General features: G+C 43.5%; 1 protein-coding gene across 2 annotated transcripts in view; it reads left to right on the forward strand.

Annotated features, from left to right (window-relative positions):
* slc25a26 (solute carrier family 25 member 26) overlaps positions 1 to 22,941 on the forward strand; it is a 73,082-nt gene that overhangs the window by 15,292 nt on the left and 34,849 nt on the right. For both annotated transcript variants that reach the window (XM_037784902.1, XM_037784814.1), the window contains exon 5: positions 372 to 419. In XM_037784902.1, coding sequence (XP_037640830.1) covers positions 372 to 419 — 48 coding nt within the window. The remainder of the gene's footprint in view (positions 1 to 371; positions 420 to 22,941) is intronic.

The following is a 22,941-nucleotide window of genomic DNA, read 5'->3' on the forward strand; positions in this document are numbered from 1 at the left end:
TCTAAGGTTATAATAGAGGCTTTTAGACCCTCTGATGAGTGCTTTGGTTGAAGCACAACGACACTTTAATCCTAACCCAGCTCTCAGCACTTAAGTAAGAATGGTAGAAATGAAGGCCAAAACTACGAAAATAAGAACAAAGTTATAATAAGGTGGAATTACTTATTATTAGAAACATGTTTCGATAATGTTATTTCACAAAAAAGCTTTTTAAATGGTCGTAAAATAAATATTTTCTTGTGCTGATGAGTAAATATTCATGGTTTCTTAAAGGAAAGCAATTTTCTATTTATTGAATCAAATTCAAATCAAGTGTATGTCTGTGATTGTAATAAATGTGTGTTCTGTTCTGTTGTGTTCTCTCTGAGCAGGGTTTCCGAGGCTTGTACAGAGGATACCGGAGTACGGTTCTCAGAGAGGTAGGATTACTTCAGATGTTTTTTTACTCTCTCACCTCACCTCTTCATTCTTCTATCTCAGTTGGTCCGTCAGCCGTCCACCAGTGATGACGATCCCAACCAATAAGATCACACACTTGTTATGTCTGGTAAAGTTTAGTTTCAGGCAATTTGCGAAGCCCATCTGACAGGTTCTATTGAAATCCAGTTTATACTAAAGACAATTACTAGACTCATTGAAGGCCTCGTAGTGAATTGTTTTTGATAGGCTGGACGAATATTGAGGCTTTCCACTCTTCTGACTGATCACATTTTAATTTCTCTCGGGTTGGAAATATTGATTTACAGTTTTTTTTCATCTCATTCAATTACTTATGCAAGATCCTCTCCCTCCTATTAGAAGTACATCTGATTAATTAATGCAATTAGTTTTGTTATAAATGCAAAACAAAACACGGATAAATGAGCAGCGGGCTGCACTCCCTTGATGGCTGCTCACCTTTTTGTAATGAAAACGCCGCTCTGGTTCTTTGATTCATGATCCTCAGTTTAATTGAACCTGCACTAAATAATTGTAGCTGTATAGATCTCTCACTTTTAGCACCCCGCCCCGCCTGAGAAGTTTCAATAGAGGTGGAAAAGAAAATGAGAAAGGGAGGCTGAGATGGAGAAAGAAGTATATGAAGGTGACACTTGTCTTTCCATCCTTTTTTTTTGGGAAGGTGGGTGAGGGTGTAATCTAGTCCCCTCCGCTGTGCTAGCCTGTACTTATTTTCTGCCTCACTAAACTGATGTTATTCACGCAAATTCCATCTGGACAGCCGGGGAAAAAAAGGACAACAAGACACTGTGATTTCTCCGAGGGGCTCTGAATAAATGAATACATTTGGAGGCTGGCGCACGGCCTGTGTGCATACTAACACTGGCAGATGAAACGCAACGGTGGCGGCGGGGATTTGGGGCAACGGGAACGGCGAGGGATGCTCCGCAGTGATTGGCTTTGACGTGTGTCAGGAAGGTAATTCATTTTCTCTCGGCCTCCTTCGCTATCCGCCTATCTCCCTCCTTTGGACAAGCGACCCTGTCAAGATAAGTTTGTTTATGTGGTACGGCGTGGCGCCTCCTCCCCCCCTCGCTGGCCCACTAATTGGGGTCCTCTCTGTGCTATATATTCATTAGGGTTCAGAAGGCATTTCTGATGGGCATGATATCACATTAGTGCAGGATGTGTGAGGATGGACCACGGCTTGGAAGGTTGGAGTGGAAGTGTGACTGATTTGGTGATGCGGTTCACATTGTAGCACCAATCCACATCCAGAACATCATACCTAACCAGTGAGTAACCTCTGGGTCTGAAAAGTGAAGCCAATGTGGAAGTGGCTCAAACTTGCATTCTTTCTAATAGCCAGCAGGGGGCGACTCCTCTGGTTGCAAAATGAAGTCGGATTGTATAGAAGTCTATGAGAAAATGAGCCTACTTCTCACTTGATTTATTACCTCAGTAAACATTGTAAACATGAGTTTATGGTCTCAATCGCTAGTTTCAAGTCTTCTTCAATACAGCATGATGTTCATTTAGTAAATGATGGTGCCATTTAGAGTCAAATAGACCATAAAGCAGGGGATGCTTTAGGGCGTGGCTACCTTGTGATTGACAGCTTGCTAATATGGCGTTGTCCGGTCTGAGAGTTGTCCGTGTTTTCGTCTTACAACTTTAACCCTTTCTCAGTGTGTTTTCATGAAAGTTAAGTATAACCTTTTGGTCGCCTAAAAATGTCTCATTCAGCGTTCAGTTGTACTTAGCTCCATCCTCTCTTGACACTTCTGGTTGCAAATAACCAAGACGGCGACGACCAAAATGCCGAACTCGAGGCTTCAAAACGGCAGTACACAAACCAATGGGTGACGTCACAGTGACTACATCCTATTCTTATATACAGTACAGTCTATGTACCTAACCAGAACAAGTTGTAAATGGTGATGGTCGATTTTACACAGCGTACTCCAATAATGCCCTAAGTTTTATTCAAACACTGGACTATTGACTAATAGGCATTCAATTCTTTTTTCTTTTGCACCACATTAATCTCTACCCTCTTTCCTTAAAATAAACTGTCAAATTCTCTGCTGTGTCGGCACCTTTTGGGTTCCGGCTGAATAGAGCATGAAATCAATGAGATTCAGATTGTGGTGTATAAAATTGTGCTGTGAAAAATGACTTAATTCAACTCTGAAAAAAAAAAACACAGCCTTATTAATGAACATCAGCAAGACTTTGTTCAGGATTTTAAGTAACAGTACACTCGTTTCATAAGATGTTCATCTTGTCTGGGTGTTAATTTGTATTAATTGAATGAAAATACAATCAACCCAGACTCCTATTTATATTTAATCAATCATGGTGATGCCTGCCACTTTGACAGGATCCCCTATTTCACGCTCTAACAGGACACCCCAACTTTCTCCTTTTGGATAGTACAACCTTTCACCACTAGATGGCATGCTAAGATTATCACTGCCTCAGATGTTTGTGTCTGACTTTCTCTCATTTCACTCCTTCTGTACTTCCCCCTCTCTTTTTTTCTCTGCTCCCCCATCACACCAATCCAGCTTTATGACATTTATGAGCAGCAGTCACCGCACTGAAAATGATGGCCTTTTTTTTTAATGGCGAGCCCTGTATTTTTCTGATCTGAAGCGCTGTGAGGTGATCTCGGATTTGATCTAAACTGCTCCAATTTGAGTTTGAGTAATGGGCCTGAGATGGGTTATTAGATAGTAATTTAGTAATGTGGTGGTATGGGGGCTGCGGAGGGGTCGGTGTAAGTGAAGCTGACAGCGTCCGACACAGTCGACTGAAGAGCATGAAACACCGTCTGATTGGCTACACAGCATACGAACACACTACATATATCTCTCATGCTTGTGCTCTTTCACCTAAAGCCACTTTATCTAAATCCATTTACACATATTTAAGTGGGTAAGCACACAGACAAAGGAGGTAATTGAGCTAGCTAAATGAGAACGATGAAAAACGTGTTCCTGCTCTTCCCTTCTTACCGGTGTTATGTATATTTTTCTAGAGCCAGCCTCTGAATCAGCCTTATAGTTTCCTCCCGCCCAACAGCTGGGACCTGGCAACCAGAGGTACGAGATCTGGCGGTAGGGCTTATGAAACACCTCTCCATCCAGGACCCTCCCCACCACATCTCTGCTTCCTCTTTATCCTTCTCCTCTTCAATCCCCAGTTGATCCCTTCTCTGCTTCCTCCATCAGGGGGTTTTGGCTGTAAGGAAAGAGTTGCTGAATTGGATTTTAACTACTACCAACAGGCCAAATTACATCGCTGATACTTTGGGATTTCGGCAGTATTGATGTTAAGGTATTCAGTGATCAGATTCAAGTTTGCCGAGGGCTGAGTTTGAGCAACAGATGGGTGGGTGACAAATTAAAGGAAAACCAATGTTAAGTGTTTTAGTAAGGCAGCGTTAGGCCACCACAAACCTCCAGATCAACTTCAGTCCTTGACTTTGAACTTGATTGATTAATCGTTTGGCCCATAAAATGTAAAAAGAAATGGCAATTACAACTTCTCAAAGCCCAAATTGACATTTATAAACTGTTTGTTTTGCCAGACCAAGAGCCCAAAACCAAAAGATATTAGAAGACCTAGAAAACCAGCAAATATTCACTACTGAGTAGTAGTAATATTCGCCCCGTTTGAGTTGTTTGCAGGTTGAACCGACCCTTCTTAGAAGAGTGATGGTCTTCTTAAGCTACAGAGAACGATTCCTCTTCGTCACTGGATGATCTCTATCACTTTACCACACATGTCACACCAGGGATTAATGGTTTACTCCCACCGCCACTCTGGATGACGGATGGATGTGCTCCTGTTCACAGTGACTGGCTGCGTCTGTCATTAACATTACTGAAGTTGTGTGAATACAATTGTATCTCCACTGTTTTTTCTGTGCCTCATCATACATCCATGCTGGCACCTCTATTACATCCGCCTCATACGTCCAGTCCACCTGGGGGTGGACATTGGCACGGTGGCTTTTGCTGTAAATCTAACTAAACCTCAAGAATCTTCCTAAGATCAACAAGTGGTCTTATTAGTAAGGCGTTGGGCCACCACAAGCCTCCAGATCAGCTTCAGTGCTCCTTAATTAATCTCTAGATTGTTTTCTTGATTGATTAATTAAACGTTTGGTCCATAAAATGCCATTGCAACTTCTCAAAGCCCAAGTTGGCATATACAACCTGTTTGTATTGTCAGTCCCAGACTCCAAAACCCAAAGATGTTTTTCTCCTCAGGGTCCTACTGTAGTCGAACCTCCACTTCAGTGTGTTTGATGTCCCTTGTTGTTTACCCTCCTGCTCACCTTCAGTCACGCTGGATTCAGCTTTTAAAATGTGGAACTCTGTGTGAGTTTGCATGTTTGTCTGTATCACAATCACAACCGTGCAATGAGAGCTCAGTTGTTGAAGTGTGTAAATTGAGTTATGATGAGTTAATACAGAGCAGTGAGGCGGTTTTGCTTCCTCTGCTGGGATGCTGAGGTTGAAACCGTATCAACTGGCATGCAGCGGAGCAGAAACGAATTGACCCCCACGTGGCCCTTTTTTGGAAAGCATCCACTTCTCGCCATCTGTGACGCAGGTTCAAAAGGGAGAGGTGAGGGGAATCACTCTCATATCCTGTCTCTGTGTGCACTGATCCACAGAGGCACATGTTTATACACCCTCATATGACTAAGACAGAGACAAAGCAGAAAGAGAGAAGAGAGACACGGCAGGGGAAGCAAAAAGTGTTTATTTTCCTCTACATATGTATAGGCAGGATTTGTGGGACACGTGTGAAGGAGCGGAGCTTCCTCCTGCTTTGTGTTTAGAGTTGGCCCTCATCAGAGCAGCTGCCATTGGTCTCTCAGAGCCAGACAGCGACTCTTCCAAGTGGCTTCAACACCTTAAAAAGCTTAACAAGACTGGATTAAATGAAATGGAAAATGTCACAAGATCACACTGCAAAAAAGAGAAAGCAAACCAAGGAAAATATTAAACTGTCGGTCGAAAATTAAATATAATACCTACCGGGGAGATGACTGCTTTCCTCTTTCATTTTGGACTGTTTGTAATAACCTTTTTAAATTTGTAGCTGTTTGCAATTACACAGTTATAGAATAAGATTTTTATCAGCCTCTGCAAGCCAGTAGAATAACTGCCAATGAAAAAGGAGTTTGGCTCTATTGGTTTCAAAGATGAGGGTGAATGTTTGAAAGAACTAGTGCAGTGTAGTTTATTAAGATCCCCATTAGCTACAGCATTGCAGCAGCTATACTTTCCTGGGGTCCACAGACACACTTACAATGTGACAGTCCAAGAATAAACAGGACAAGACAAAAACACAACATAACATAATATTACAGAATAAAACAGCTCAAGACTGAAACACAGACTCAGACAAGACAAGCTCCCGACAATCAGATAATCAGAAAAATGTGATTGTTACACTCCATTGGAGTGGGAAGTGAAGAAGAGTTCATTTGTAGCGTTAGTATATCCAGCGTCCGGCAGCAAAACTGAACTACAGTGCGGTCTTCCCGCTGTGGAGGACATGCTAGACAGTCTGCAGAGCCCTGAAGCCCCGCCCCCAGCTGCTGAACAGAGCGCTGTCCGCTTGTTTATTCAGTTTATTAATATTGAACGTGTCGCATTTCCAAATTGCACCAAATTCGAGACACGCACGTCCATTTGTCCCCAGCAATACACCCGCCAAGTGTGAAGTCGATCGGATGAGCGGTTCTCGAGATATGCGAAGGACACACAGACAGAGATTCCTTGCTTTATAGTTAGATATGAGCTACTTGGTGCTACCTTATCTGTTTACACTGTGATCAATGAGTAGTGTCCTGTTGACCTCTGGAGAGCTGACTCTTGACACGTCTTGACCTGTAGAAGGGTGTTTGACTGCTTCTGTGATAAGGAGAAACAATAGAAGTGTAGATTGTCAGCCATCTAGGTGTATTGTCTAGTGGAGGACATACTTACTTTAGATCTGGCAGATATATATACATACTCCTCAACTTAAAACTTTGTGTTTGGCTGCCTTTTAATTCCTGTGAAAGAATTTTAAAACATTTCTACAGCTATAATAGAGAGGCCTTAGCCTGATGTGTCTATTCACATTGTGAGTTTTAACAGTATTCATTTCTGTGATGAATCACTATCTGTCTACCTGCTTGAGGTATGGAATATCAGTCTTGAATGCCGCCCCCGTTCGAGTTGTTTGCAGGTCGAGTCGACCCTTGTTAGAAGAGTGATGGCCTTCTAAAGCTACAGAGAACGATTGCTCTTCGTCGCTGGATGATCTCTATCACTTTACCACACACGTCACACCGGGGATTAATGGTTTACTCCCACCGCCACTCTAGATGACGGATGGATGTGCTCCTGTTCACAGAGACCGGCTCCACCTGTCATTCACATTAGTGTGAATACTATTGTATCTTCGCTGTCTCTTCTGCGCCTCATCATACTTCCATGCTGGCACTTATATTACATCTCCCTCATGCATCCAGTCCCCCTGGGCTGGACATTGGCACGGTGGCTTTTGCTGCAAATCTAACTAAACCTCAGGAACCTTCCTAAGATCAACACACGGTCTTATTAATGACTTCTACAGTCGGATGTATTTAAGGAGTTAGCTGCCATGCTGTCAGACCCCCACGTGTGCTTTCTGCTCAGTGCGGACTTGGCCGCGGGGACAGTGCAGGGCTTTCTGCGGTTCCTGTTGAGGATGATGCATTGGAAGTCTGTGCCACTGAGAGCCATGGATCACACACTTATGTTAAGTACGTTTGTCCCCATTGAGCTCTTCAATCCACTCAAAAATCCATCATTGCGGCTGTAATTTGTAATGCAAGAGTCTCTGTGCATTCCTGTGAGGAGACTTATTACCAAAACCTACTGCCAGACATTTATTCCAGGAAAAAAAACACTTTTGTTTTTGACAGCTATAGTTGTTTTTATGCCTCTCTTACCATAGACTGTATAAAATATGGACGTCTCCGTGCCGTCAGCCATAGGTTTCTGAAGAGCCGTTGTGAAGCTCAAAGTGGGCGGCTCCGACCGTTCCCACCTTGGCAGTGACGACCCAGCCTAACTCCTGACTAATGCAAAAATTGGCAAAGTGGCGGTGGAGCTGAGGCGGGCCCGGGTGACGCAGCAGAGCCATAGACTGTATATAAGAAGTGGTTGTAGTCACCGTGACATCACACATTGGTATATGGACTGCCATTTTGAGGCCTTGAGTTCGTCATTTTGGCCGTTGCCATCTTGGTTATTTTGAACCAGAAGTGAAAGTTGTAAGATGAAAACACGGACAACTCCCAGACCGGACAACGCCGTGGTAGCGACCTGTCAATCACAAGGTAGCCACGCCCTAAAGCATCCTCTGCTTTATGGTCTATCTGACTCTAAACGGGACCATAATTTACTAAATGAACATCATGCTGTATTGAAGAAGACTTGAAACTAGTGATTGAGACCATAAACTCATGTTTACAATGTTTACTGAGGTAATAAATCAAGTGAGAAGTAGGCTCATTTTCTCATAGACTTCTATACAATCAGACTTCTTTTCACAACCAGAGGAGTCGCCCCCTGCTGGCTATTAGAAATAATGCAAGTTTAAGGCACTTCAGCATTGGCTTCACTTTTCAGACCTGGGAGTTGCCCACTGAGCAGAGCAGACATTTAGCAGCTGGCAACCTGGCACGGCACCTACCTGTCACTCAAAGCGGCCACGCCCTCAATTATGCATGACTTTAAACCTTAATATAATTTAAACGGGTGAGATATATAAAAATTCTTCTCCGCACAGTTGTCATTAAAGGGAGATATTAGCTATAGAGACCAAAACTGTTTTTGTACCAGGCGATAAACATGTTTATTTCTGCTGTAAAGTCTGGCATTTTAACATGGGGGGTCTATGGGGATTGACTCCCTTTTGGAGCCTCAAGTGCCCATTCAATGAACAGCAGTTTTTTGGCACCTCCGCGTTGGCTTCATTTCTCAGCACCGGATGTTGCCGCTTGCTCCCCTCCCTGCTGTATGTGTGAGTGCTGTAGACATGATCACGGCGGCCACGTTAGCCAGTGTGTCTCTCCGGGTCTCGGGGCTATGTTTGCTTCCCACAACTTTACGCATGTTTGTCTCAATCCGAGCAGAAAACCTTCGGTGCTCCACATGTGTTTCTAATAACGCAACAGCCCCGACGGCCTGGCAAGGGGACTGAGGGTGGAGGGTTTGGGGGGGTGGGAGGGTATGTAAGGGAGGAGGGGGTAATAGGTCTGGAACGGAGGGAAAAGGGACAGCAGCGGTTTGGATGTCATGTGGAAGGAAATAAGTGTCAAGACTGAGTATGCTCCTGTACGTTGGAATCTGGTGCCAATACACAAGATTGAGTGTGATGCATTATTCCCCCGACAGCAATTCCTGCAATGTAGTTTTTGTTTGAATTGGACACCCGTTCCACTTGAGTTTAGCAAGCATTAAAGTGACATAATACCCTAACCGCCTAAATACTGTAATCCCATCTCAGTCAAACAGCCTATTATGAAGTCACAGTAAGAAACCGTTAAAGGAGTTAAACCTTCAATCAGATCCACTCCGAATAACAGTAACGTCTTATTTTCACTTTATCCTGGAGTGACAGCAGAGAGTGAGAGTTAAGGGAGTGGAGGGAGGATAAATCAGTGCTGTGCAATAGCCAGACATGGGGAAGCACCCTGTAATTACAGCACCACTTCACTTTCACGAGAAGCAGCGGTGCACATCCTTCTCCCTTTACTTTTCTCCCCTCCTCTCCAAAACCAGCCAGTCTCATCTCTCAGTTTTGTGGATTTACAGCAACTTGAACTGAATCCAATGTAAAATATGAGCCCCTTTTGGAATGTAAATGTAAATACTTTTCAAGTTGCGTTTTTAAATCACATTACAGGATTTGCAGGACTGTTTTGTAGTTTGCGAGGTTTCCTGTTGCATAAGTGCCCTTTTTCCCAGACAGTCATATGAGGCTCTCCAGAAGCAGCACCTGCTCCCCCCCCCCCTCCACCCTCCCATCCAGCCATGCCTACCCCCTTTTCCTCAGTCACGACCATCATCGTGCTAGCAGCAGCGCTTACGACCCCAAAGCATCTGGAACAGACCACCTGAATGTCAAGGGTCACGCTGTGATGTCACTGCTTAATGTCTAATGGGGAAAAAAAAGAAATATAAAGTGTCACTCGCACCACAAGCGTTCACCTCACTCAACCCAGCGGAGGTTAGGAGTTCAAACCAATTCATAATTCAACACTCATCTACATTCACGGCAGTCCGAGCTGGAGCTGCTGTTTATGTGAGTCGAGGGGATTACATGGTTTTAATATGTGTGCTTGATATACCACAATAGTAATTCAAACCATGCCAGATTAATGAAAGAATTCACTTTTTTTTTGTACATGTTTGGTGCCAACAATAAGAAAATCTTCTTGTAAAAGACCATTATTAAGTGAACTACTTCTCTCCAGCACATCTCTACAAACTTATTAGCCCCAGTGGCTGGGCTCGAGGGATGGTAACAATCAGTCGGTCCACCGCTTTAGTCCAGACTGAAATATATCAACAACTAGCGGATGGACTGGCATGAATTATGTACAGACAGAGGATGAATCCTACTGTCTTTGGTTTTTCTTCTGACTTTTCATCTGCGTTAGGGATGTCACGGTGAGGACATTTTCCCACCAGTTAATAAACTTGTGACAACACCGGTGTTACCGATTACACCGGACATTTTACAAGAAAAGATGATGCTCACTATGTGCAGAGCGCTTACTTTGATCTTTAACATTGGATGGCTGTGTGTCTGGTCTCTCCCGTTGAGCTTTCGCTGCAGGACCGCAGGTTTCCACCTGGCACCGCGCACACCGGCTGTGACCACTCTGTCCTCCGCACGGCGATTGCCTCATTAATGTTATGGTTCCCTTATTGCATTGGGTTTAAATGTTTTCGCTTTGACGCCAGATCCTCCGCCATCGTCTCGTCTGTCAACTCTCTCTCGTCTCGTGTGTGTGAAATCTGACTCCTGCTACTCTGAGCTGAGACTCCGTACGTAGCAGACACTTTCAGTTCGTAGCGTCCATCGTCCGACTGTATGGATAACACGGCGCTGATACCCGAAAATGAACTAAGTGGGTTTTATTTCTATAACAAAAGCAAAACGACGATGGGGGCAGTGGGAAAGGGATGTAATCGGTGTATGACCGAACACCGTGTAACACCGACTACCACGGCAAGCCTAGTTTTGAGGTAAATATTGGAGGGATTGCTAAGAAAGTTGGTTCAGATATTAAATGTCCCCAGAGGATGAATTTCACTTTGAACAAAAGCTGTTTTAGTGTGAGCAGTAACCACTGCAATGGCTATAGAAAAAAAAGTCATCAACATAAAATCTAAGGTCCTTAACCAATAACAACTGTGTCCATTGTTTCAAATAAAGATGATGTCAGAAAGAAGAAAACTGCAAACAAGAAGGCAGTGTCGTACTAAATAATGAAGTGGAAAATTTGGTCTGAATATCATGCTGGCTTACCATATAATTTTTTTATTTGAGGAGCCTAGAGATTAAATATCGGTGCAAGGGCTGTGTTACTTCTTAATAAAAAAACAAAACACTCTTTGACAAGCTGGATAACATAGTAAGGCAGTTTAGATGTCTTACCCATAAAGGGTTAGTGTTTTCATATTCACCGATGATAGTGCAGCTCGGTATTATGCCGTGCAGCTGTTCGCCGAGACCTGCAACGGATTGATCAGGTCCATGCATGGTTTTGTTTGACTAACTCATCTATCTGTGTGTGCGTTTTTTCAAAGTGGCTGCGTCACTGCCAGTATACACTTCTCTCAGTATGGAGATTCTGTTATTTCCAGCTGTGCTGCTGCTGTTCTTATCTGATCCCCAGCTGATAAGATATGTTTCTGTTAGTGAGAAACAGGGAGAGAAACATTTCAGTTGGCCCTTCAGACGGCGATTGGTTGGCTGGAAGGCCTCTGGTCTGTGTTTTATTGCTGTGGGCACTGCTCCCAGAGAACAGTGTGTGTGTGTGTGTGTGTGTGTGTGTGTGTGTGTGTGTGTCTGCACCTCTGCCACATGTTTTCATACGGGTATGTGTGTGTGTGTGTGTGTGCCATGCTGGAGATATCAAAGCAAGCAAGCAGCCCTTATTCTGGACCTTCCTGCTCGCTTTACTCTACTCTACGCTCTTTCCTTTAAAGGGAAACTCTCACGTCATTACTGAGGCTTTTTAACAGTCTTGTGGACACAAACACTTTTCAAATATATTGCTGGAAAAATACATACAATGCTTTCTGCTTTTGGCTGCTTTTAACTGTTCATAAAACACCCAGTATTCATTGCAAAATGCTGCCCCGGCATGACGGCGCCAAGTTCTACAGTAAACCACTATTAGTATGCAAATGTTTTACCTGACAAAACAATCGCAATTTTGCATGAACGGTTAAAATACAGAACAACTGAACTATAGTGACTATTTTTGCATGACTGGGCAGGGTCAGGCCAACTGGCTGATATTAGCTCACTTAGTAGTCAAGTTCTCTCTTGTTTCTGAACATAATTTTTTGTCTCGTATAGTTTATCTTTGAAAAGGTCAGAATTCATTTTGTGCTGCTGTCCGCAATAGAATCCAACAGAAATATGCAGCGTGTGGTAAAGTTAACTACACCATAATGGGTTGGTTTTGTTGATCGGAGCTGCCTGTGTGTTTCATTCTGGCAAAGTTATCCCAGCTAGTTTGTTTGCTGCTGGCTCTGTCAGCTTGAATTTTTCAGATTCAGGTTCTTTTGCCAGTTCCCAGTGCTATTAACGGCATAACTACGCCAACGAGCAGTTAAACGGTGACTCGCCAACAATGTATTTCAGTTTGTCTTATAGTGAGAGTCAGTCTTGCACACTTTCAGAAGTCTGTCTGCGCTGGCTTCCACAACACAATTCGATAATAAATTGTCAACACTGAAACTCATTCCATGCTGTTGCTTTGTTCTGAATGTGTTCTCTAAAATCTGTCTAAGTCGAGGTCAGTTGGCAACCCCCGGTTCTTTCTAACAGCCAGCAGGGGGCGACTCCTCTGGTTACAAAAAGAAGTCAGATTGTATAGAAGTCTATGAGAAAATGAGCCTACTTCTCACTTGATTTATTACCTCAGTAAACATTGTAAATATGAGTTTATAGTCTCAATCACTAGTTTCAAGTCTTCTTCAGTACAGCATGATATTCATTTAGTAAATTATGGTCCCATTTAGAGTCAAATAGACCATAAAGCAGGGGATTCTTTAGGGCGTGGCTACCTTGTGATTGACAGTTCGCTACCACGGCGTTGTCCGGTCTTGGAGTTGTCCGTGTTTTCGTCTTACAACTTTAACTCTTTCACTGTGTTTTCAGTTCATGAAAGTTTATGGTAACATTTTGGTCGCCTGAAAATTCATCGTTCAGTCGTACATGTGCTCTACCTTCTCGTCTCACTTCTGGATGCAAAAAAACAAGATGGCGACAGCCAAGACGCCGAAGTCGAGGCTTCAAAACGGCAGTCAACAAACCAATGGGTGATGTCACGTTGACTACGTCCTCTTCTTAAATACAGTCTATGGTCGAGGTATTTGTAAGCAAAATTGGAAAAGACAATGCCACACCCACTGTGGATAGCAGCTGAAACCCAGGAAGTTGGAACTTTTTTTTATCTACTGACTATCCCCAAAAATGGTGCTTCTTAGACATAGAACACTATTGTGCCTCCAAATACGAGACAGACGTAATGTTAAATGTTGAAGCTCCAGCCTTCTCCAGCTAAGAAAAATGCCGCTCAGTTCAGTGGCCTCTACGCTTCTCAGCCAGCTGTGTAGGCTAACGCTGCACCTTCAACCTCTCCCATGCTTAGCACCAACACATTTTCTCAAAATCCACTCTCCCACGTCTCACTCTTCAGCCTCAGCCGTATCCTCAGGCTGCCATTCATCTCTCTTCCTGTCAGCGGCTAATTGGCCGACCCTCAGGGCATCCTGTGTCACACCGCACCACCATTCATTGGCTAGCATGCACTCTGCCATTGATGTCATCTGTCAGTGGCCGTGACGGGTCCAAACTCTCATGTTTTTAACCCAATAAAGTCTTTCATTGGGTTAAAAACAAAAAAAAAACAAAAAACAGTAAATGATATATTAAACACAACATGTTTTGCCTATGCTCAAATACAAACCGTGAGGATGTTTTTACAGAGTATTAAGTCCAAATGCAGGTTACTTCATTTGTACCCATAGGTAAATTTGGTTTGCAGTAAAAAGACAAGGTATCGTGTACACACATTTTACAAACACAGACAATAGACAAACATGATTAAAAAAAAAGTACTGTGTACAGTACCCCAACCCCGAAAATAGGGCTCTCTCAGAAGCTACAGTGTAATTCCATCCATCTCCATCCATCTTCAACCGCTTATCCGGGGTCGGGTCGCGGGGGCAACAGCTCCAGCATGAAGACTGGAATTTTACATGCATATGTTTTTTATGTAAAATATATTGAACATTGAATGCCAGCGTCAATCTCAGAAAGACGACAACAAAACGAAGCAGGCTGATGGCGGGAAAGAGCCAGACGAGCAAGAGATTTTCAAGCCGCTTTTGAGTTTTTTTTTGGCTTTTGCAAAAAGGGAGATGTCCTTGATAAAACGCTCGCTGTTTGCAGAATATGCAAAGATCAGATAAAATACAACGGCAGCACGACCAATCTTTCCACGCACCTACTGAGACACCATGTGCTTGTTAAAACCGAACGCCCAGGTAGCTCTAGCACTATTTGCCATTAATCGTTGTGTTTACTTGTTTATATCCAGAATTAATTTATCCCTGATTCCCTTACAAGAAAACCTCGAAGGAATCCTGACCTGCACTGTCCAGTATCCAGCTATTTATTTCACAGTCACACTGATTGAATTTTTGGCAAAACAAAGTTACTTTATCGATTTCAAGTCAGTGAATCGTATCGTATTGTATCGTATCGTATTGTATCGTAACGTATCGTATCGTAATCGTATCGTATCGTATCGTATCGTATCGTAACGTATCGTATCGTATCGTATCGTATCGTATCGCTCTAGATGAGCCAAATATTGTCCTTGAATTGTATTGGGACCATGGAAAGCGATGCGTATTGTATCGTTGTATAAACATACATGTTACGCCCCTAGTATATAAACATAGAACTGAATTGAATAGATCGTCCCCATTATTATTGATACCCGTTCCAGCTATTTCAGTCAGTATCGACCCGATATCTGAGCCGGTAGCGGTGCATCCCAAATCCTAAAGGCTGTGGAGAAATCAGGTGTCTGTTTTAGAGGACGTTTGTGTTTTTCCCTTTGTGCTTTTGCCTGTTCTGCTGTATCAGGCGTCCATTTTGAAGCAACAAGCTGCTCACAGGTGGGAGGAAGGGAAAAAAATCACCAGCACAACATAAATATTATTCAGAGTTTCTGGGAAGCATTTCTCTCATGTCAATGGAATTGCTCTTTTGAATCTTTGCCAGCGCACTGTTTCCCCCTCCACCTCTCCTCCCCTCTCTCTCTCTCTCCCCCTCCACCTCAGAACAAGTCTTAATTTGTCGGGAATATTACTGCCCTGCGCCGTCATTCGCCGGGGCTGCGGCGGCTTATGGGAACGGAGGGCCAGGTGCGATTTGATTTGCTCACGGGAGATGTGCCGCCGCTCAAACCTCTCCCTAGTTTGGCTTGTTTAAACATACACACACACACACTCGGCGCTGCCCTTGGCATTCAAAACTGTCAGATGGAATTCTTCAGCAAGTGCACTCACTCTCGTTCTAGTTTTTACAGCGCCGGGGAGCTGGAAAGGTTGGGGATGAGTGATTGCTAGTCGCTTAAGGCAGAACACTCCTCATAGTTACACAGTATAGGCCTTAAAGGGACACGTGCTCGTACTGCAGGATGCTCACATCTGTACAACGCTCTCTAATCTGTGACAAATTTTGGTTTTGAGGAACCGCATTGAGAACAAGGGGGGTTGTGCTTTGTATGCGTTAAAGGTTTAGGTTTAGATAGGCATATGATTTGTGTGAAGTGTGCCTCAGGGGAGTGTAAAGACAGGTGTGTGTGTTTGCTTGAACTGAGACAGCATGGGGGTCTGTTTTCTGTTATAGGGAGAGCAGGCCTTGGCTTCCACTAACCAGCACTAAACAACCGCCAAGAGAGAAGAAATCCAACCTTCTCCCTCTCTCTCTCTCTCTCTTTCTCTCTGGCGCTCTCAGTTTCCCCCTCCGTCCTCCCCCTCTCCCTCCCCCAGGCCTCTCTTATGAAGTGAGAGGCCAAACACAGGCCCGGAGTGCCGGATCAGGCTCCCTCTATCGATTGACTTTATTTATGTGTTTGTTTATTTATTTAAAAGGCCCTGAACCCCTCTGTCCCTGAGGTGTACTTAGGTGATACACACACACACACACACACACACACACACACACACACACACACACACACACACACACACACACACACACTAGCTCTGTCTGTCTCTCTTACTGCACTGTACACATACAGATTCCTCCTGTGCTCCTATGTTTAGCCAGGCTCTTTGCAGCGTCACTGCCGGGTGTAATGTGTGTCGTCACTGCAGTTACTAGGTGTGATATTAGCTCATACGTGCACGCACAAATAGTGCCCAGTGTTTAGAAACATAACATATAGCTGACCATATTAGGGAAATAATTAACAGCTCATTATATGTGGTTAAAGCAGGGATGGTGTTGGGAAATTTATTAGGCTAACGCAGCCTAATTTACAGCTGGATGATTATGCGATATTATCATTTATTGACTTAATGGAATCAAATGCAGTCGTATCATGATTATAAAAACATATCATATTGTTTGATCACATTTATTTTGTCCAAATTATGATTCAGAAAAAGTTATGGTTAACAACTAACAAGTTTTATTCATTTATCTTTTTGGTCAGAACTTTTTATTTTTTTTAAACCTTTTATTTCAGTTTTCGGTGCAGTACAGACTATGAAAATAAAATAAAATAATAATAATACCCCACTTGCGTTACCTTTGTTCGTGTCGGGGTTGCTCGTTACATAGTGTCCTTTCAAAATAAACTTCCGTTTTCACAGAAAGATAGGCTGAGGCAACACAACCACTTTGTTAGGTTTAGGAAACTATCGTGGTTGACGTTAACTTCACTGACTAACGACTCACATGACTAGTGACTCACATGACTCATGGGACTCATGGGACTGACAATATCAACGATTGACGTAACAAAATAAGTCAATGTTACTTTTAGTTTCACACGGGACACGAACACCGGTCTTGTGATTGTTTGACTCATCCACCACTCCCTCCTGCCCGCCCTTAGCGGACTCTCACTATTAATACTGTGTCACTCGCTCCGATCGTCGAATAACGCCGTGGGTGGGTTTACGTTGGAGTTAGTTGAAAGCCCGGTTCGTCACATACTGTCGCTAAAAGGTGCCTCTGTGTGTTGGTTTCCGATACCGAGGGGCGCTGCCCAATCGGCTGTATTTGGGTGTTAGTTCGGAGTGAGATCAATATTATAAACATTATTTATTTATATATTTATTTATTTCGTCCCCTGTCCCAAGCTGTTATTCAGAAACAATCCAGCTGTAGTTATTTTAGGGCAATTATTGCAGCGGCCCGCTCACGTTCACTCAGAGCTCAGGGTATTACAACATGCATCCTTATCGCACATCTGTCATACTTCATTAGAACAACACAAACCAGCAACACTCCTGTGTGTGTATTTGTATGTGCTTGTGCTTTCTCTGTCATGTACTCGCCTGTGCAGTTTTTCATACTTGTTCTTGTATTTCTTTTGCTTGCGTGCAGCTCTTGTGTGCATGTTTTGTCTCCCACATATTCGTGGAGATTGTCCTTCAACTGACAGACAAACAGGTCTGGCTTCTTCCCGCTCAGTGACTTTGTAAGACTGAGGTTGAACACTTGGCAACAGTCACACAGAGAGGTGTCCAACGCCACCTGCCTCTCTGCCATGATTAATGACTTTATCAGCTTTCAACAAATTAAAATCTGATCTCTGTCTGTTTGTTATCAGCGTGTCACCACAGTCAGTTCCCCTTCAGACTTTAGTGACACACAGCAGATGGAATGTGGGTGTGTCTCTATGGTTTTGTTTTTTTGTATGACTTTGGCAAGTGACTTCAGCTTCCAGCCCTGTTGCATTAGCAGGTAATAAATGTGGACTTAGACTCGGGGCTTTGCTCCGCCTGCATGGCCGGTCCACATGATTTTTTCTTTTTTCCTGAGTGTACGTATGTCTTTTGGTCTTCACTTGGCCCTCAGTGATTCCTCACTTTGAGTAAAAGTGCTGTTGATCGCTTCACCATCTGACTCCCATCTGCTTTCTCTTAAAACCTCCTCTCCTCAGTCCTTTCCTTTCCTTTCCTTTCCTTTCCTTTCCTTTCCTTTCCTTTCCTCTTCTCTCCTCAATCCTGTCCTCAGTCCTCTCTTCTCCTTTCTCTACTCTTCAGTTCTCTCTTCTCCTCAGTCCGCTCCTCAGTCCTCAGTCCTGTCCTCAGTCCTCTCTCCTCTCCTCTCTTCTCCTCTCCTCTCCTCTCCTCTCCTCTCCTCTCCTCTCCTCAGTCCTGTCATCTCCTTTCCTCTCTTCAGTCCTCTCCTCAGTCCTCTCCTCAGTCCTCTCCTGTCCTTTCCTTTCCTTTCCTTTCCTCAATCCTCTCCTTTCCTCAGTCCTCTCTTCTCCTTTCCTTTCCTTTCCTTTCCGTTCCTCTCCTCTCCCTCCTCAATCCTCTCCTCTCCTCAGTCCTCTCTTTTCCTTTCCTTTCCTCTCCTCTCCTCTCCTCTCCTCTCCTCTCTCTCATCTCCCCTCCTCTCTCCTCCCCTCTCCTCTCTCATTTACTCTTTGTCTGACTGTCAGCCGACAGTGTTGGACACTTTTGCAAACAGAGTTCAGGTCTACAGGGTTTACTTTACTACTCCAAAAAGCGTATCAGAGTACAGGGGGGAAAAGTACTGCTGTAAAAGGCTCTGAATAAAATAAAAGTACAACAGGCTTTCCAACTGGACAGTAAAACTGTTGCTCTAATCTCAACCTGAACTCTAGTGACTCACCATTTCTTAAAATGACTACTTGAACATTTCAAAAGAGCCATTGTTGATTTTATTTTGCGTGTAAATTGAATTTGAGAGAGTACACATGGTCTCATTTGAAATGGTACATTTGGTAAATTCCAAATCCACGGGTGTAGGAGGTTTTGCCAGATGGATTTGGAACGGTCACTCAGTATCAAATGCTAACAGAGGATCCAGCAGACTTCTCTGGCTCATGAATCATTTGCTCTTTTGCTCATTTGCTCCACATCTGGTGGCAAGAACAGAGCAGACCGAGCAGATTGCAAAGTGCGTAAGTTGTTGGGGTTCAAGATTGCGCCACAGTGTCTTGACTGAGTTAGAGAGTGAGCAGTGGTTTTCTGAATACTGTTATTTGTGTCTGGGATTTCGTAATATAGCAGTAAAGTCTGCGAGGGCATGATTTTTGTCATTTTAATGACAGTAAACAATGTCAATAAGTATAAACTATTGTTGTGAAATAATTACAAAATGCTGTAATTTAATCAGACCGTGTGATCGACTTGACATTTTGTGTCTTTTGATTTCATTTTCTTAATCCAGCAGATAGCACGATCGACCACTTTGGTCCAGACTGGGCAGCAGTCTTAACAACTATTGGATGGATTGCCATGAAATTGGTTACAGATATCCGTGCTGCCCAGATGATGATCCACTGACTTCTTCTCTAGCACCACTAGCTCTTTGTGGTTTGTGGTTTTGGAGTGAAATGACTCATAAACTTTTAATGGATTGCTGTGAAATTTAGTACAGACATTCATGCTCCCCAAAGAGTGAACAGTAAAAACTTTGGTGATCCCCAAATTTTTCATCTAGAGCTTTTAATTTGTCCCAAACTTTGATGTTTTCATCAGCTTCAGCTGTACTCAGCAGATGACAGCCTGCTAACACCCCAAACTAAGATGTTTTCGTTAGCATTTAGCTCAAAGCATTACTGTGCTGAAGTACAACATCATAGAGTCATTAGCATGGCAGTAGAGTACACTCTAATGCTTGATTTATGCTTGCCGCATCCGCGAAGGTTGCAAGTATCCGCACAGTCAAAGTGACATCACACCATCAGCTCTTCACGGGGTTTCCGTGCTAGACGTTTTTGTCCGTTCGCGCACATCCAAATTTTTCTAACTACTACGTGGACGCAAATGGACGGACAAAATGGAGTACTTTGAGGAACTTTGAAAATGTCTGTTTGGCGCAAAAAGAAATCCACGATTCCACGTCAGCTCATCTCCGGGTTGCCGTCTTTGCGGAAAGTATAATTGAAGCTTAAGGCATACCTTCAGACCGACTTGAGCCCTGTCTAAAAAAACACAGCCATTTCATTCATTTGAATGAGATTAACCTGTAGGCGTAGCGGGGCTGCCAACGCAGAGGGCGCTGGCAAAAAAGTTGAAACAGGCTGAACTTTTGCTGCAACTGCAAGGCAATCCTTTGGCCACATTCCTGGTAGTACTTTTTAACGTGAATGCCGCATTTCTACCGTAAAATTGTTGCCATAGTCTCACCGATACCTTAAACAACACGCCCCATGCCAACACAACCACTTTGATGTTTTATTGCAGTCTTCTTTGTTTGCAGGTGAACGTATTCTGGTCGCATAATGTCAAGCGGTAGTCAAATACTTTTTATCAGCAATTTAGAGTTTACAACGGTGCTTAAATGATTGACCAGATGTTTGTTTAAGTTTCCCTTTTGTTGCTGATTTTAACATTTTAACACCTGCCAGTCAGTATCATCATACAATCATCCAGCCTGGTTGTACGAAAAGGCGTGTGAATGACACAATAATACGCAAAGCAAAATCAAGTAATAAGAGTGCCGTTCTTGCTCTTTGCATGATATTTTCACGCCATGTAGTCTATACTGACTGCAATGTAAATGCATCCACGTGAATACGCTACGCTCAGAGCTAGTGACGTAGAGTAAAAAGGGAGAAAGACGACGAAAGGCGAGAGAGACTGCTTATGTCGGACGGGAGGGGAGGTGGATGGGTCCAACAAACACAGGACTTTCAACCACGAGACCATTGTTTTGTTTTGTAAGTTACGTTAGTGACGTTTGTGACGTGTTTTCCATACTGATGTTTCCGTACGTATTTTCCGTACTTATTTTAAGCCCAACCATGATGTTTTTCCTAAACCTAACTAAGTAGTTTTGTTGCCTAAACCTAAGTGAGTGGTTTTGTTGTCCCCTGTTGTTACTGTACCATCTTATACATGTGTGTAATATTCACGCCTCAGCGGGGCAAAACGTGACACTGACACGCTATCCTCTGGTGGACAGGCGGATCTGTTACATGCTTTGGCGTGATATCGGGTTGAATCATCATACTGATGATTCTGTATTTTTTTGGCCACGGTTTTAAAGTCTCTAGTGCACTGTTAATGTTAAGTGGACTGTACAAACTAGCTTTATATCATCTCAATGGGTTGTTTATTATGCTAAATCAGACGTGCTGAGATAAATTGTTGCATTTTCTTGGTAAAGCATCTGAAGTTTGGTTTCCAGCAAAGTTTGTTTTGGAGAGTAGCAGCGGCAGATAGATGTTTTAAAGTAGGAAAACTGAGGTACTTTTTAGAGATGGATCTGATGGAAGAGATGAATAATGTCTCCTCTGTTGGTTTGGACATCTATACATTTGTCTGCTTGTCTCTCCGTCTTAATATCCATCTTCCTTACTCTGTCCCTCTCCTTCTAAATGCTCATCAGTATGCAGAAGCTGCAGTATGACCTATTAAATGTCATTTGTCAAATTGCAGCCAACTGGCTTGCCTGCAATCAGGCTCAATGTGAATATATTTTGACATGTGTTTTTCCTGCCCTCCGCTGAGTGCCTAAGGACCTGTGACAGCCCAAAGCCTCTCTGAATACTAATAAAGTTAGCACTAATACAGTTGGCAAGGACACATACACACACACACACACAAACTGGAGCACTGTCAGCAAAGTGACACAGCAGACGCAATCCCCATATTCCTATAATATAGTACCTGACAGTCACAGCAAGTGGCACTGTCACCTTTGATCAGTGACAAAATGTGTCAGCCACCTAACACAAAATCCTGCTCTTCTGACACACACACACACACACACACACTGCACACACACCAGCGGAAATATGATTAAGCATGCCGACATATTCCTAGAAAAATGCAGACACACACATGCAGGACAGCAGGTCTGTGTGAGAGCCGGTCATATGTTTCCCAGCAGTGGAATCCGGTCCCTGGAGGCCAGCTGGATGACACAGATGTTTGTGGGCTTTTCGGAGCAGATGCTGCTGAGCTCCTGGAGCAAAGTTTTTACTCCGTGGCCAAGTTGCAGAGTCATACTTTGGCATGATTTGATCAAAAACAGGAATACAATGGTGAATGTGACTCTAACCTCAGAGGTGACCCATTGTGATCCCTTTACTTTTTGCTTTGCGGTGCAGCAAGGCAGCACAATGCATCAGAGGAAGTGAGTGGTCAGTAGGGTGGAGGTGGAGAAGGTAGATTTATAGACTGAGAGAGAAGAATTTGATGGAGGTTTGATGCAGATAGTGAAGAGGAAGACGTACAGTAGTTTTGACAGCCAGATGTATTAGAGGGCCAGAAATTCGAGGGTAGACGCTATAAACAAAGAGAAGGTTTATCCAAGGCTTGCTGAATTATTTCAGCCTGGTCGAATTTAACAGACGATGTTTTGCTTACTCTAAAAATGTCTTATCCTTAAAATACTTCTGTTAGGGTTGGATGAGAGAGATGGGTACAAAAGTAGGTAGTAATGGTTATTTTCAGTATTTATTAATTTGGTCTGATGTCAGCAAATAGTGAAAAATGCCCATCATCGCCCCCCCCCCCCCCCCCCCCCCTCTCAGACAACTAAGGCAGGGGCGGAAAAAATATAAGGGGGACCAGCTGCATGTGGTGGGGCACCAGCCTATATGGCACTTTATCTCATTTCCTCCACTGGAAGTGCACCCTAGAGGGCCTTTATCATGTTTTCTCCACTGAAAGGGCACCCTAGAGGGCACTTTATCACGTTTTCTCCACTGGAAGAGCACCTTAGAGGGCACTTTATCTCATTTTCTCCACTGGAAGGGCACCCCAGAGGACACTTTATCATGTTTTCTCTACTTTGGGGCATCCAAGAGGACACTTTATTATGTTTGCTCCACTGGAAGGGCACCCTAGAGGACACTTTATGGGGTTTTATCTACTTAGGGGCATCTAAGAGGGCACTTTATCTAATTCTCTCCACTGGAAGGGCACCCTAGATGGCACTTTATCGTGTTTTCTCCAC

The sequence above is a fragment of the Sebastes umbrosus genome, chromosome 1 (assembly GCF_015220745.1).
Source record: "Sebastes umbrosus isolate fSebUmb1 chromosome 1, fSebUmb1.pri, whole genome shotgun sequence".
In the NCBI taxonomy this organism is placed as follows: domain Eukaryota; kingdom Metazoa; phylum Chordata; class Actinopteri; order Perciformes; family Sebastidae; genus Sebastes; species Sebastes umbrosus.